The following is a 15,623-nucleotide window of genomic DNA, read 5'->3' as shown; positions in this document are numbered from 1 at the left end:
GCGCACTGTGCAGTGCGCGAAGTGTTTTTTGCAGTGCACAAAGTAAGTCCAATGATTAAAGATTGTTTATGGCAATTCTGAGTGCAGGATAACTATTTTCATAATCTCAGATCCCCATTGGTCTTGCAAAGAAATGAGTGGAAAAATCCTCAGCACATGTTTATATATATATATATATATATATTTTGGGGGGGGGGGGGGTCAAAAAAAGCCTGTTTGAGTGTATGATTTTGATTTAAAGCCCAGAAGTAGAATAGAAGAGTTCATTTTATGGAAACTGGAAGTAGAATTAAAAGGTTAAAGCATTGGGCATATCTTGTGAATGTAAATCTAATTAATGAGACAAGAGACAGAGGAGTGTTGAACAGCAACTGAAGGCTGATATGCAGTGGAGAAGACTACTTTTCATTATAATATAGTGAAAAAATAAGAGCTGCTTATTCCATATCCTCATCCTCATCATCCTCATCTTCCTCCTCGTTGTCCTCCTCACGACTGTCATCTGAGTTGTATACAGAATGAAGCTTGCGTTTTTTATTAGGCTGGGTTGATTGTTTTTTCCCTTTCGACTTTGGTATTGGCCTAAGGACTCCGCTGCATTGACCTACGGAAACTATTGTTGGTGATGAGTTCTCCTTGAGAGCTTCTCCATCACTACCTCCCAGACCGGTGTTGTCGGGGGCAGGTGGACCAATCAGTTCGACCCAATCTTCCTCTAATGCCGCAACAACCAGTTGAGCATGTTTATCTCCCATGTCTCCGGGTCGCTTGCAGAAGTGCTGCAAAGTAACACCGAGATCGTTATCTTTGACTCGCAAGCTGACTTGGAGTCGTGCAAGACCTTCTTGAGTGCGAGTACCAGGCCATCCACGCATCCACTTGCCGTGAGTGGCTTTTTCTAGACGCATGCAGAGTTGATTGGGTCAGCTGATGTTTGCAGAGGTCTACAGCAAGAAACTTACCAATAGCGTCGTTCAATTTTGCTCTTATGAAGTCAATGTTGACTTTTTTTTGGCCCTTATCGTGATTGGTGAAGATATTCCTCGGCTTTGGTTTGCGGGATTGCTGCTTTTTTACAACAGGCGGCGGTTCTTTTCCGGTTAGCTTCTTGATGACAGTCTGGCCTCTGAGGAAATCAATGAAGTTTGTGACGGGATCATCATTGGTCGAGTACATATCCAGGAAGTGTTCGCCTAGATGACTTCCGCCGCTAAACTTCAGCGTGGAGTCTTTGTCTCGCGATCCAATAACAAGAAAACCTTCGGTGCCGCACATTCGGCTCAGCTGTCTCAACTATCGGGAAAAAACAGCCACAACAGGATCAATTGTCAGATCCAACACACAAGTCGAGGCTATCAGCAGGCAATATAGGTTTAACCTACATCAGCAACAACCTTGCGAGCCCAATGATCGGAATCAAAACTAGCCGCTTTGCGTTTCTTGTGTGTGCCTGGGGGGTTGTGTTCGTTTTCGTCACCTTCGTTGGTCAAATCAGGTGCGACCGAAATGGATCCCACATATTCGGGGTCCTTCCACTTATCCCAAGTGTCTGCATCCAACGTTTTCCAGAGTCAACCGCATTCGCGCTTGCAATCATCTGGGTGGATGGTTGCTGTAAAAACATCATTTTAAGCAAACATGTAATAACCCCAGACCAACAAAGAAGGGATTGGCTCACAATCGGTAAAAACCTTGCTAGCAACCGGATCGTACCTGCAGAAACTGTTATAACAAGTCGATCCTCTGGGATTTGCCCTCTCGCCAACATATCTTAAGCACGGTCCGATCGCAAGCTTATTCTTGTAGGCTATGGTGTACAGCTTGCGTTGGTACTCCTTGTACGCAGAGTTGAGCTCAACCTTGTCTTCAGCAGTGAGTCGAACATATTGCGCATGCTTGACAGCAAGACTTATAAGCTGGTCGATCTCCATGCGCTTCGCGTTTTCGACTAGGTGTGCTGGGGTCTTTGAGCGGGGCGGGGGCTTTGGTTTTGTAAGTTTGGGGTCTGATTGAGAGGGCTGATTTTGGGTAGCATCTGGGATGGAGCGGTTAGTCGGTAGGGGGGTGCCTGCCGAGTTGGATTGGTTGGTTGCTGGGGTTTCTGCAGAGTTTGTCGAGGAGGTCTGATTGTGTGGACTTGGTGGGGGTTGCTGTTGCTGCGCAGGTACACCACGATAGCTTGAAATTCCACCGTTTTGGGTTGAAAGGGCCGGTCCTTCTGGCGGCTGAGGTATTAAAAGCGGGTCAAGGTAAGGGTCTGGTTGCTGGTACGGGTCTTGATAATCGCGATAGAAAAGATCTCGGTTTGCTTGTTGGTGCGGGTCCTGATCGTACTGATTCGATGACTCCAACGGTCTGAACTGATCGTCAAGAGAAAGCGAGGAGGGACATTGCGACGGGTGTCCGAATAGGTCCATTTGCGATGGCAGCGATGCCTTTCGAGATTGCGAGAGGTAGGTATTTCTTTTTCTGATTCCTTGGAGCAGATGTGGCAAGATGAATGAGTGTCAAAATTCCAGCGAAGCAAAAGAGGTACATACCCTTATTAAGTGTTGATTGCAGTGTGCTGTTGCCGTTGGCGGTGGTTGCTGATCCGGGTGATCCGATGAGGTGTTCGCTGTTGAAAAAAGTGTCGAGGCCGGTGTGATGGCGCGAGTGATGTGCTATGAGCTGGTCAGAGTACGGCGATCATATGACCGGCGGGTGGGCCAGTGACTTAGACGGATTTTGGGGGACCGGAGCTCGGAGATTCTGACAAGACCAGGGATTCCAGAGTCGCTGATGTAGCGCACCCAAATTGACCCCCTAGCGTACAATAATGGGCCCCTTAATCCCTCGGTACAGTATACTGTTATGTAGTGGCCACAGGTGAACCCAACAACAAAGTGCACAAACTCCATATCACCACGTGCTTATTACATACTGTAAAGGAACATGGAAGCAATTACATATTTGCATAGCACACCTCAGAGAAAGAGCAATCTCCTATGCAATCCCTACGTTCCTTCATTATGACTATTGTATGACACAACTCGAAATCCAGTCTTTTGTAACTTCCTTTCTCTGTCTGTCTCTCTATCTGCAACAGAGGACAAGCTCAACCCAACAAACCGGATCACGATACGAAAGGTCCTTCAGAATATATTGATCACATGGAAAACAACAATGACATGTATGCATAAACTAAAAAAAAAAAAAAAAAACTCATTTCGACAAGGAAGATGGCCGACAAAAGGATAGAAAACAGGCACAAAGGACTAACGTTAGAACACAGGGGTAAGGGGATGATATTCAATCAAGAGAGGGGTAGAGCGATGGTCAGACTTTGAGTTCCCTCAACAGGCCGACGGAGTCGATCTGGGTAGACAGCTGCGCGGAGGAAGCGGCGGGGTTGGAAGCGTTCTGGTTCCGTCGAGCGAGTCTGAGTGCGCGTTTGCTGAGGGGTTTGAGCATCTGACGAGGGTCGAGGGGCGGGGGCGGGAGGGAAGACTGAGGGGGTCTGGAGAGGGGGGAGGTGCGTTGGGCGGTCTTCTTCGTCCGACGGGGCCGGTCGGACAGACTCGAAGAGCCAGGCCGCCCGCCCGCTGCCTGCTTCTCCAGCTCCCCCCCTGTATCCTCGCTCCCCGTCGTCGTCGTCGTCGAGGACGAGCCCGCCGAGGCCGGCGACGACGAACATTCGCGGTAGCTCATCATGCTCGCCTTCCGGCTCTTGCCCACCGGGCCGCTCGGCTCCATGCATGCCGTGCTTTCCAGGTCCCGCTGAATACAAAAGAAAAAAACATATCAACACTTCTGTAGACTTGGCTGTGATCCCAGAAAAAACAAATCGGACTGACCTCTCGGATACAAGGGATCCCAGAATGGGGCCCATCGAGATTACGAACGCTGCTGTAATGCTGCTCAAAAGATCAGCAACCAGCTGGGCTCTGGCGGTAAAGAGATGTGGAGGAAATGAGGGAGTGGTGGACTTACTTCCCACTGATGGTAGACCAGATAGACGGGGGTGTCGGCAGGGGACATCACCGGTCCCGGATCATCCGATCGCTTGCCTTTCCCCTTGAGCTTCCCCTTGATAACCTTTTTCTGCGAGCTCGAGCCCGGCGATTCGTCCTCATAGCTGATCACATACACCATCCCTGGTTGGATGATCTTGATCGGTCGACGATGGAAGTTTGCAAACGCAGAAAGCTCTAAGTGGCCCCCATAAGTTCCTAAAAACCAACACAAACCGAATCAAGAAAAAAAAATGAGTGTTGCAGGATGGGAGGGGGGGGGGAACGGTGGAGATGGACACAACAACAAAGAAAACAGGAGGGCCGGATGGGGGTCATCGAAGGAAAGACATACAGAGAGGGACAAGGCTGGGAGGCTCACCCTGTTTAGCCATCAGTTCGAGGTGGGATTCCCAGCTCTCGTCCTCGTCCATGTCGACGAAGGCCTTGTAGCGGGCCTCGTGCTGGGCCAGATATCCGCACACCTCCTGGCGGATCTCGAGGTGGCGGTTCGGGGTGCCGTAGAGCTGGTCGGAAAGCGCCCTGAACAGACAGTTGCCGTCGCCGAGGGTGTTGACCGCATAGAATCCCATCCGGGTCAGTTGGTCCTTCAGCCGCTTCTCGTCTACCATGGGATCGTCGATGATCTGTGTGCGATATGAGCCAGGTGGGTTTGGTCAATGGGATCCGAGCCAACAACAGGAGAGGCGGGTCAGGCGGAGGATGGGAGGAGGTAGGGGAGGCGGGCACACGGACCTTGACGCCGCTCGCTCTGGTCCTAGCCCGGCCTTTGGATCGGCGGGGATGGTCGAGGGTGGAGGTGGAGGATGTGGAGGGGGGATGGGTGGACAGGCGCTTGGAGACTCGTCGAGGGCCGTCCCGTTTCGTCATCTCTCTTTCGCGGACCGCCTGGCTCTGACGTTCTTCAGAAGACTATATATCGAGTTGTCTGCTCCAAGCCAATCAATCAAAACAGCATCAACATTAGTGTTGTTATTTTTTTTTTGCTTTTCTCGGGAAAGGATGTATTTCAATTGAAACAAAAAAAAAGTAAAACACAACACACCGTATACCGAGATGCCTTGGCGCCCGGGATCGCTGCGACGATGGGCGAGGTAGCCGGGGAGCGGATAGGAGAGGTGGATGGGTTTTGTGGAGACAGCTGCGAGTTGGAAGTGTTTGAGTGGTTGCTGATTACGGAAAGACAAGATTCAGTACACTTCCTGCCTCAACTTACGATTGGATGGCCCTACAGCTCGACGATCTTCCTGATCAGAAACTCCCAGCTTCCCAACCCTCGTTTTTCTTTAAAAAAAAATTAGGGGAGTCCCTTCGAAGAATTTCAGCTGTCTTTTTCTGTTGATGTAGTTGTATGATTTGCCAGTATGGATGTATGTATGGTCAGACCCTCTTGGGCTGGTGGAGTTGCCTTTTCTGTGCAGGGGAAGTTGGGAATGTCCCTTTGAGTATCAGGAAATGGCCAGATCAGACTGAACTGAACTGAAGAGTGGGACTGAAGCACCCGCCACATCACACACCACATCACACATCACATCACACAACATAACACATCACCCCTCAGCCAAAATGATGTCACTGACCCGGCAGAGCAGCTAGGCCTTAGCCTCCCAAATGAACGAACACAGTGGCACCTCAACAGTTCTCAAGCAGACAAATCATCGCCATAAAATAATCAGAAGACTGAGATGTGGACAGACTGTTTTTTTTTTCTTCACGTTGCCCCAAAGACCATTAATTACACGAGTATAAACGACAACTTAAATTTCTCTTTTGCTAACATGAAGTTGAACCAGGGAGAAAGAGGGTAAATGAAAAGAAACAAGAGTTTGTTTTTGAGGGGTCCAAGGAAGTTTGCCCAAGTTCGAACCAAGAGAGAGTCTCAATACTGCCACTTGAGAACAAAGCCCTCATTCTGACCTTTCCGAGTCGTCCGTCTGGCAAGGATATCGTCAAGTTTCTGGGCGACGCCGACCTTATGGTTCCATTTCTGGGAGACCATCTCGTGCAGTTCGGGCGCGGTGATGGCGAGATGGCCGCTGGTACCCTTGACGTTCCCGATCACCAGATTCTTGATCGTCTCTTCCGAGGGCAGGCCGTAGTTTGCGTACGGATAGTCGTGGTAAGACTGGATCCGGGTCGGGGATAGACTATCCAGACGGACTACGTGCGTGCTCGACGCCGGCTGGGACGAGAAATACTGCGCCGTGATCTCTGGGAGCTTGACTTCGCTTAACTCCGAGGGCGACCACGCCGGTCGACTCTTCTGTTTGTTGACCAACAGATGCGTCACTCCCGTCACAAAGTCTGGGTGGGTTTGAACATCCTATATGTATATATGTATGTTAAGCTTGACTCTCTTATCTTTCGATTTCGGAGATAGTAGGAGGTGGGCAACTTACGCAACACGTAGCAGCCATTCTCATCTCCATCGCAAAGCACTCATCGATCGACATTTTCTTACCCTCTCTGAGAGCCATCAGGGTGATCTTACAACTCGATGGGCTTCTGATGAGGATCAAGTCGATAGTCTGTTCGGCCCACGATTTCAGGGCCGGGTCCTCGCTGAACAGATGCCCGTCTCTGACGGCCTCTAACTGTTCGACGATCTTCTCGACAGTGTTCTGGCCGAAACAATGGTCAATGGCTTGCCGTTTAGTGCCCTGAAGATCGAACGCGGGGCTCGAACTGCTCGACTCCTCCGGATCCGCCGCGAACTCATTGATCGCATCGTTGATTCGGTCGTGTGTCGCATCTGCTGATAAGGCCGAGAGTCGGTCCTCGAGAGCTGCTAACGAGCTCGATGGCACGTAATGGGACGCTATTCCAGCCTGGCTGAAGACAAACAATCATCTCGATCTTGAGCCCATCATTCCCTAAGGTGCAAAAGGAACAACTAACTACTTACAAGGCTCCCCATCCATATAAACTTGTACCGGTCAGGCCGAGATAGGTACCCAATTCACCATCCAGTCTTGGAAGGAAAAAGCTAGCCCCGACGTCCGGAAACAGGCCGATTGCAGTCTTCAGATCCAACAAACATGAGTTCTGGTGGAGAGCTTGGATGGAATCTGTGAGCGAGAAGATGGACTGACTTCTGGCATGGCCACCCGGGTCTTTTCGGTGGCGATACGGAAGGGAGTATGCATACTCAAACCCATCCCTCCACCCACTTGTGTTGCAATGAAGGAAATGTCCAGGTATCAGCTACTCAAAAAAAAAGAAAACGATCGAGAGGTTTTCTCTTAGAAAAAAATAATATGAACCACAAAACTTGTAATTCCGTCCAAGAAGCAAACGACTGGCGTGGACATCTTTGCAATGAACGAGTCGAGTGTGTATTCGGCGCGGAAGAAGTCCACCGGGGTTTTCCGCTGTGCGGAGTCTTCCGAGGCGACTGATTTGACCAACGCTATCATTGAAAATAAAATCAGGATAAGACTCAAAATGAGGCGGACTGGGCGGTGCCAAACTTACAGACCACATCGCCGCCCGCACAGAAAGCCCTTCCGACGCCCTTGAGAATCACCATCTTTGCGGGCTCGCTGTTCTCCCATTTCTACCAAAAAAAAAGGGCGTAAATAAAGAGATGTTAGAGAGGGGCGAAGATCCACAGTTTCCGTCAAGACCTACGGTAAGTTCGGCGGCGATGGCTTGGATCATTTCCATGTTGAGTGCATTCAAAGCCTCGGGTCTGTTGAGAGTCAAGGAGCGCAGGTTTCCATCCGTTTTAGTGAGCACGGAGGGCTGCGAAAAACGCTCGACAATCTTCAGCTGAGGTCCTGTGTGTTCTCTGGTAGCTGGATGTGGATCTGACCTGTTGGGGAGTCGGCGGGGAAGGTCTGGAGGAGTAGGCAGGGCGGCTGGATGATGGTGGTGGGGCGAGATGGTGGCTGAGGATGGCTAGTCGTCGATGGCTGGCTGAAGTGGACATCGATGCTGCTGCTGCTGCTGGTGGGGGTGCTCGGCGTGCTGGTGTCCAGGCGGGGTTGGCTGTGATCAGTCTGAGCTGGCGCCTGGCGAGTGCTGGGGCTGTCAGTCTGCTGCTCATCGCGCCCAAGGTGTTGTCGGTCAGAAGTTTGTGTCACTCCCGATCGGCTGCTGCTTGGAGTGAAGCCGAGGAGGGAAGACTGCTGACATAAGCACGGCCAGCCACCCAGGATCAGAGGTCGGCAGAAGCTGGTCTCATCTCCAAATAATCCTCATCGGGATGAAGGCCATCAACAGGTGTAGTTATTTACAAATCCGTTTTTGCATATCAAAGAAATAACAATTGGAAAAAAAAATATCCTCATCTTGATCAATGTAAAGGGAAACTAAACCAGAGGCTGAAGATCAAAAAATGATTTCTGGCAACGGTGTGGGCTGGATATTGTAAGTTTCCTGAAGAAAAGGTTTTCCAGCTTAAGTACGTCACTGGTGCAATACTACCTAGGCAAAAGAACAGGGGGCACGTACCTCTAAAAAATCGATGACCGAGGGGGGACTGGACAGCATGTTGAAGAACTTCTTTTCTTCTCGAGTAGAGAACCATGGGCCCAACATGTCGGCCAAATGACGATGGAACAGTGGGAACATGAACCCATTCTGGGCCGATAGGGTCAGAAAGCGCTATGACGGCGTGGCCAATCAATCAGTCTGTTTTTCAGCTGACAAGATCATCCGGTAGATGATGAAGCACGGAGAGAGCATTTACTTCGATGCCTGCCAGTGGGATCCGATCATAGCCAGCAAACAGGGCTGGGTTTTCTTGCAGTCCTCGGGCACTCATCACCCCATGTACCCCACAGATCTCGCGAGTCTTGTTCGCATCATCCAACGTGAACACATCCCCATTGGCCACCACTGGGATCAGCCCGTTGGCGCCCGATTGGGCCTCTTGATTCGCAAACTTGATCGATTCCAAATCCACCGGATGCGAACTAGCTTGTCGACGCGTACGCCCTAGTCAATCCATCCTTCCTACTCTCAGTATTCAAGTCTTCATAGATCGGTCATTCCTAAAGTGGGGCACTCACCATGAACTGTGATCATCGAAGCATTCGCCTGGATCGCAGTTTTGATCAGTTGGGAGGTGTTTCTAAAGCACACCAATTCAGCTACATGGATATTCAAAACAGTCTCCCAAGATGCAATCACCTCAAGTCGTCATCTATTCGAATCTTGATCGACACTGGAAAATCTTCACCACACGTTCCTTTGATTGAGCGGACCAAGTCGCGAACTAAGTCTGGCTATCCACTTTGATCGATCAAAAAAATAAGAAATCTGTCTAAACATGTATGGAGACGGGATAAGAAGAGATAGATAGAGAGAAGAAGAAAGCGGTCACCTTGCGGAGAAGGGCCGATCCAATACCTTCTTTGTATGCCCACTGTTGGGGACATCCGCAGTTAATATCAACGCCGTCGACATACCTTCATAAGAACAAATTCAGAAACACTCAAGAAGGCTTATCCGAAAACACCACAAAAATGCCTACTTTTTGATGAGTGCAGCAGCATGACCCATATAAAAAGGACTGTGGCCGCCAAACTGTGCAATCAAACTGCCCCGGACTTTCCGTTTGGGGCGACTGACACAATTAGGCGAAGGCGCGCGCGATTCTTGCATGAGGAAGGTGCCCCGTTCGGCCTCGTTGGTCGAGAAATCGGAATCCCTCGCTTTCTCTGATAGACTGAATTCTTGAGCCCTGAGAAAGTCTATCAGTACAGAACCCTCCAGCCTCCGGGGGGAGAAGAAACAGGGAAGAGGAATTAAGGGCTCACAGAATCATCGGCGTAAATGTGATATGCGTTTCGTACTCCGAGACAAGCTGTCGGAACGGCAACTTGGAGTATCTGACCATAGGAGCTGGACGCACAGACATAAGAAAAACAACCAGTCAATCTTTCCAATCACATGGGTGGATTAGAATACGTTACTTACCACAAATATTCACCGCCTTGAACTCGTTCAGCATTTGTTGAGGGCTCAGTATCTCAGTATCTTCGAGCGAGAGATCCGATAGCAGGGTCGGGGTTTCGTCCGATTCTGGGATGGCCATTGGAGAGAGAAGGAGAAGCTGGGGAACGCCTTCTATGGAGACGCATACATGCATGGACAAGAGGATTTCGGGGGCCGGGGAGCACCGCTCTAAGCACCCCGGCCCTCCCGTGCTCCGAGGAGCCGCCGCGGACTTCAAAGATCCCGTTACATCCCGATCGGCTTCGATCGCGAACTTACCACAAGTACCCTCCTCGGGGGAGCGTAGCGACCTCCGAAGGAGGGACTTGCTGTGTTGGAGTACAACCGGAAGAAACAGGAAGATGCAAGATTACATAAACTACAAGAGCATAACTATGTATGTAGAACCATAACCTAGGTAGTGATAGTCGAGCTTAGTCATCCGGTTAGGTCTAAAATCATGTACTTAGTCTGGCAAATCCCGCGCCCCGGCTCCAATCTCTTTCCTCACCGAGATTGGAGACCGGAATCCGCGAGTGCCGATAGCTAACCCGTGACGGAACTGTACCGCCCAGGTTAGTATGCTTTTCCTTCATCTTATGCAATTATCATACCGAGATTGGAGACCGGAATCCGCGAGTGCCGATAGCTAACCCGTGACGGAACTGTACCGCCCAGTTTCCATTCACTGTAAGATTGCAGTGTCTTATAGGTTAAAAGCCGGCTTTCAGTGCACCGCGTCGATACCCCGGGTCCCGAATCGGTCGTTTGATGAACTGGATAGAGAAGAGAAAAGATAGATTTAAAAAGATTGAGCAAGAGCAAAAAGATAAAAAACGAGAAAAAGAAATTGAAGATCAAAAATCAGAGATATTGAACCAACCCCAACCATCCACATCCACCTATTTTTCCATTCCCTCGACACCCTCCTCATCCTCTTCATCAGACCAATCGATGGAAGCACCAATGGACCACGAGCTCACCCCGGCCGAGGCCAGAAAAATTTTTGACGACCTCCGTCAAGAAATTGCGACCCTGAAGATTAATCAACAACAGGCTCAACCCTTCCATCCCGCTCCTCCTCATCGTCCACGCACCCGTCAAGAAATGATTATGGAGAACTTTGTCAAAGATCCCCTCAAAGTCCATAACCAACTTAACCCCCGGAAGCCTATCCTTGTATACGAGGGGACCAACTTCCCAGTCTGGGAAGCAGCTCTAGACAGGACTATCCGTCATGTCTTGGTACGACAAGAAGCGTTCACCGACAAGCCGGAGAACTTCAACGCCCTCACTGTCGACGAGGCCTCCACCGTAACAAGCCTCATCCGCAATACGATTGTTGATACTCTGGGCGATATCGTCGATTTGTCTAAGCTGTCAAACCCGAAAGAAGTTTTTGAACTTCTGAAGTCAAAATGCTCCAGATCGGACCGCCGCCGGAAGATCGAACTGCTAGGGGAAGTCATCTCGCTTGTCAACGACCCTGCAGCCGCCACCGATGCAACCCTCTCGGTGTGGGCCCAACTCAAATCAGAACTGGCCCAACTCAAACTCACGTGGGACAAAGCGCTTGGAATCCTACTCCAAGCATATTTCAAGCCCCCAGTGGGGGTGGACCCAATGGCCTTCGAATTCACAGTCAGTCAGCAGCTGAACAAAAAGGACGCTCCTGCCTTCGACGATGTGTTGACTATCCTTCAGTTCGCGGCCAACAAGCTCCAAAACAAAGGAACTGGCTCTCACTCCTCGTTGGCGCCACCTTTGTCCGACCCAATGGCGATGGATTTAGACCAAATCCACGCTCTGCAAACTCAGGCGAGATATGTTGCCCCTCAACGACGCAACACTCAACAACCTGCACGGACCTTGCCCCAGCTGTCAATAGACAAAGCCGTACATTTCAAAGGCAAAGTCCAGTCCGACTCCCTCCTCAAGAAACACGGTGTCCATTGCCTGTACTGTGGAGACAATGGCCACTGGTACCCTGACTGCACCCATTTTTGGCGGGACGTGGCCACTGGAAAGATCAGCCCTCCGGACGCCGATTTCAATGTGAAGGACTCCAAGTACCGACCTCCACCGCGACCTGAAGGCTCCGGAAACCGCCTCCGACAAGTGAATATCCTGGACGTCAGCGATGGTGTCCTGATTGACTCAGGCGCGTCTGCCCACGTAAGCGGAGACTCCTCCCTGTTCAAAGTCGACAAGAAACTGACAAGACCCCGCACGTTTTATCTGGCCGTCTCGGATATGAATGTCACTGTATCCGAAATCGGCAGTGTGACGATCCCGACACCGAAGGGTCCGCTGATAATTAAGGATGTCTATCACTGCCCAGGTGTTGATGGAATCATCCTTTCAACCGGCCGACTTCTTGCGGATGGATGGAGGCTAGTCTACGATGGCACTCAAGCCACTTTATTTGATCCTTGTAATACTAGTTATGATACCGTCTTTCATAACTACTGCTGGTCGATCAAGACCAGCGCTATATTGCAATCAAAGAAAGTGACTGAAAGTCCCTTGTTTGAATCTTACACTTGGCACGTTCGACTGGGCCATGTCTCCGATCAGGTGGTCAAAAATTTTCTCCGCATCAACTACCCGGAGAAGAAGATCGCCTGGAAGAGCTTCTTCTGTGAGCAGTGCGCCCGATCAAAAAGCATGGATAAAAAGTTTCTTGGGATGGAGACACAAATCCCCAGAGATGCCCCCCTCGACTTCTGTGTCTCAGACGTGATTGGACCCTTAAATCTAGACATCAATGGCTGCCGATATTTGGTGACACTCTGTGATCATGCTAGTACCTACACGTTCTGCGCACCGATGGCCAACAGAAGCGAGGTTCCAGTGAAAATCATGGCGTGGATCAACCACCTAAAAACGGCCCTGGGCAAAGCTCCGTCGTACCTTCGATGCGACAACGCGCTTGAATACACCAAAAGCCTCAAGCCACAACTCAAGGCTATCGGTACGACCCTCACCCCAGTTACACCGTACTCCCCATCTCAGAACGGCGAAGCGGAGCGAGTCAACCGCACCCTTGGTGACATGGCAAGGACGATGCTCCATGCAAGTGGACTGTCAAGCATCTGGTGGAGTTTTGCATACTCCACAGCGGCACATCTTCACAACCACCTGCCCAACATACGCACTGGTCAGAAGTCTCCCCTTGAGCTCCTCTACAACGTCAAGACAATCCCAGAGACGCTCTATCCGTTCGGTGCGCGCGCCATCATCCACGTTCCTAAGGAGAGACGGAAGAAACTGGATGAACGAGCCCGCGAAGGTCAGCTACTCGGATACCCTACGTCCAGGTCAGGTTGGTTGTTCTGGGTTCCTGAAGAACGCAGGATTGTTCACTCGTCGGCGGTAAAATTTCCAGATTTTCAAGTCCTCCCGGTGCAGAAACCTGCCGGTAAACCAGCTCCAGACCTTGTCCCTCCTCCGGAACCAGAGACTGAGACTCAAGTTGATCTTATTCTGAAGCAAATAATGCTCCGGCTCGGCGAGGAGAAGACCACTGAAATTGCTGAAGAAGAACGCCGCCAAATGGGCCTGCTTTCGACTGATGAAGAACATAATCTCCCCAAATCTATCAAGCAGGCGCTGTCAGGACCGGATGCCCACCTCTGGCGTGCTGCAGCGGAGTATGAGATGCTGAAATTCGGACAACTGGAGGTTTGGATCCCAACAACGGCACCTAAAGGAAGCAAGGCACTAGGCGCGAGGTGGGTCTTCTCAATCAAACGAAAGCCTGATGGGACTGTGGACAAATACCGCGCGCGTTATGTAGCTAAAGGCTTCAACCAGCAGATGGGCCTGGACTACAATGAAACTTACGCGCCGACTGCCTCCCTGAACACTCTACGTCTCCTCATATCGATCAGTCTCTCTCATGGATTCCCAACTGCCACCTTTGATGTCAGCTCGGCGTATCTATACTCTCCTATTGAAGAGGAGGTATACATACAACCACCAGTGGAAATCGATCCCTCCCTCAAAGGTAAGGTCATGCGTTTGAAAAAGGCACTTTACGGTACCAAGCAAGCTGCTCGCTGCTGGTGGAAGTTCTTCCAACAAACAGTTTGGTCTCTCGGCTTCGACACTAGCGAGATAGAACCGTCACTCTACCTCTTCAAACGCAAGGGCAACTTCATCATCATTTGGCTGCACGTAGACGATGGTTTTGCCCTGGCGTCGGACAAATCTCTGCTCAACGATTTACGACGGGGTATGGAATCTCAGCTAGAAATTAAATGGTCGGATGAAGTACAACGACTTGTCGGGATTGACTTTCGTTGGGATGGCCCCCACCTGCGGCTCAACCAATCGCTCATGGCAAAACAAATCGTCACAACCTACCATCGCAAAACTCACGCACACCACTGCCCACTTCCAGAGGTGGAACTAGAGTCTTCGTCAGGTGAACCCATAGATCAGACAGCCTTTTGATCTACAATTGGGTCTCTAATGTATTTGGCGTGTGGGACCCGTCCGGATCTGGCGTATGCGGTGAACCTTCTGGCGAGGTTCTGCGCGGCACCTTTGGCGATGCATTGGACAGCGTTAGATTGGTTGATAGGATATTTGGGGAGGACGACGGAAAAAGAATTGGTTTATACGGCGGGATCGGGGGGACTGGACTTGTGGACGGATGCGAATTGGGGCGGAGAGCATGAACGGTCAACTACGGGCTATCTGTTGACACACGACGGAAACAGCATCGTGTGGGGGTCAAAAAGGCAAACGGTAGTGGCGATGTCGACGTGTGCGGCGGAGTACTTGGCGCTTTCGGAAGGGGCACAGCAACTGGCTCATTTACTCAACATCTTCGAAGAGATGGGCTCTCAACCAAAATTATCAATGCATTGCGACAATGAAGCCGCGATCCTCATCGCGACTGACAACACGTCGAAAAAGAAGACCAAATATCTTCGGCGTGCCTTCTATTTCGTTAATGATTTGATCAGGGAAAACAACATCAATGTCACTTGGACCAGCACCCACAACCAACTAGCGGACGTCTTGACCAAGCGGCTCGGACCATTAAAAATGACTAGTGCGTTGAAACAACTTGGTGTTGGTGGGTAGTTTTTTTAATCTTTGGGGGGGGTGTTGGAGTACAACCGGAAGAAACAGGAAGATGCAAGATTACATAAACTACAAGAGCATAACTATGTATGTAGAACCATAACCTAGGTAGTGATAGTCAAGCTTAGTCATCCGGTTAGGTCTAAAATCATGTACTTAGTCTGGCAAATCCCGCGCCCCGGCTCCAATCTCTTTCCTCACCGAGATTGGAGACCGGAATCCGCGAGTGCCGATAGCTAACCCGTGACGGAACTGTACCGCCCAGGTTAGTATGCTTTTCCTTCATCTTATGCAATTATCATACCGAGATTGGAGACCGGAATCCGCGAGTGCCGATAGCTAACCCGTGACGGAACTGTACCGCCCAGTTTCCATTCACTGTAAGATTGCAGTGTCTTATACTTGCCTCTAAAGTCGCATGTCTCGCCCTACAGGATCAAGACAAATGGCAGGGAGGACCCTACGCTCCCCCATTTTCCCCAATATCACCCTCTAGACTTCCGATTCCCTCCTTGCCTTTGGCACCATTAGAATCACCAGGATCTTAGCTAATTTTCCCCCATTTCAAAA

At 50.4% G+C, this 15,623-nt stretch overlaps 4 protein-coding genes across 4 annotated transcripts; all 4 read right to left on the bottom strand.

Annotated features, from left to right (window-relative positions):
- Positions 1–437: 437 nt before the first annotated feature.
- On the bottom strand, positions 438–2,417 carry PtA15_11A189 (uncharacterized protein; the record flags this gene model as incomplete). Its single annotated transcript, XM_053161071.1, has 4 exons — positions 438–898; positions 963–1,293; positions 1,383–1,549; positions 1,679–2,417. The coding sequence occupies 4 exons, from the start codon at positions 2,415–2,417 to the stop codon at positions 438–440; spliced, it is 1,698 nt and encodes a 565-aa protein (XP_053025055.1).
- A 901-nt stretch (positions 2,418–3,318) lies between these two features.
- PtA15_11A188 (uncharacterized protein) lies at positions 3,319–4,624 on the bottom strand (the record flags this gene model as incomplete). The annotated part of the gene is made up of 4 exons (XM_053161070.1): positions 3,319–3,759; positions 3,837–3,896; positions 3,973–4,211; positions 4,375–4,624. 4 exons carry the CDS (start codon positions 4,622–4,624, stop codon positions 3,319–3,321), a joined length of 990 nt encoding a protein of 329 aa, XP_053025054.1.
- A 1,268-nt stretch (positions 4,625–5,892) lies between these two features.
- PtA15_11A187 (uncharacterized protein) lies at positions 5,893–7,944 on the bottom strand (the record flags this gene model as incomplete). The annotated part of the gene is made up of 8 exons (XM_053161069.1): positions 5,893–6,336; positions 6,413–6,845; positions 6,919–7,034; positions 7,106–7,182; positions 7,285–7,422; positions 7,488–7,569; positions 7,644–7,757; positions 7,828–7,944. 8 exons carry the CDS (start codon positions 7,942–7,944, stop codon positions 5,893–5,895), a joined length of 1,521 nt encoding a protein of 506 aa, XP_053025053.1.
- A 401-nt stretch (positions 7,945–8,345) lies between these two features.
- PtA15_11A186 (uncharacterized protein) lies at positions 8,346–10,056 on the bottom strand (the record flags this gene model as incomplete). The annotated part of the gene is made up of 9 exons (XM_053161068.1): positions 8,346–8,393; positions 8,469–8,621; positions 8,707–8,954; positions 9,029–9,090; positions 9,150–9,244; positions 9,343–9,427; positions 9,493–9,702; positions 9,779–9,863; positions 9,939–10,056. 9 exons carry the CDS (start codon positions 10,054–10,056, stop codon positions 8,346–8,348), a joined length of 1,104 nt encoding a protein of 367 aa, XP_053025052.1.
- Positions 10,057–15,623: the final 5,567 nt, after the last annotated feature.

The sequence above is a fragment of the Puccinia triticina genome, chromosome 11A (assembly GCF_026914185.1).
Source record: "Puccinia triticina chromosome 11A, complete sequence".
Taxonomy (NCBI): domain Eukaryota; kingdom Fungi; phylum Basidiomycota; class Pucciniomycetes; order Pucciniales; family Pucciniaceae; genus Puccinia; species Puccinia triticina.
Note: the sequence above shows the minus strand (reverse complement) of the source record. Positions and strands in the feature narration are given on the sequence as shown.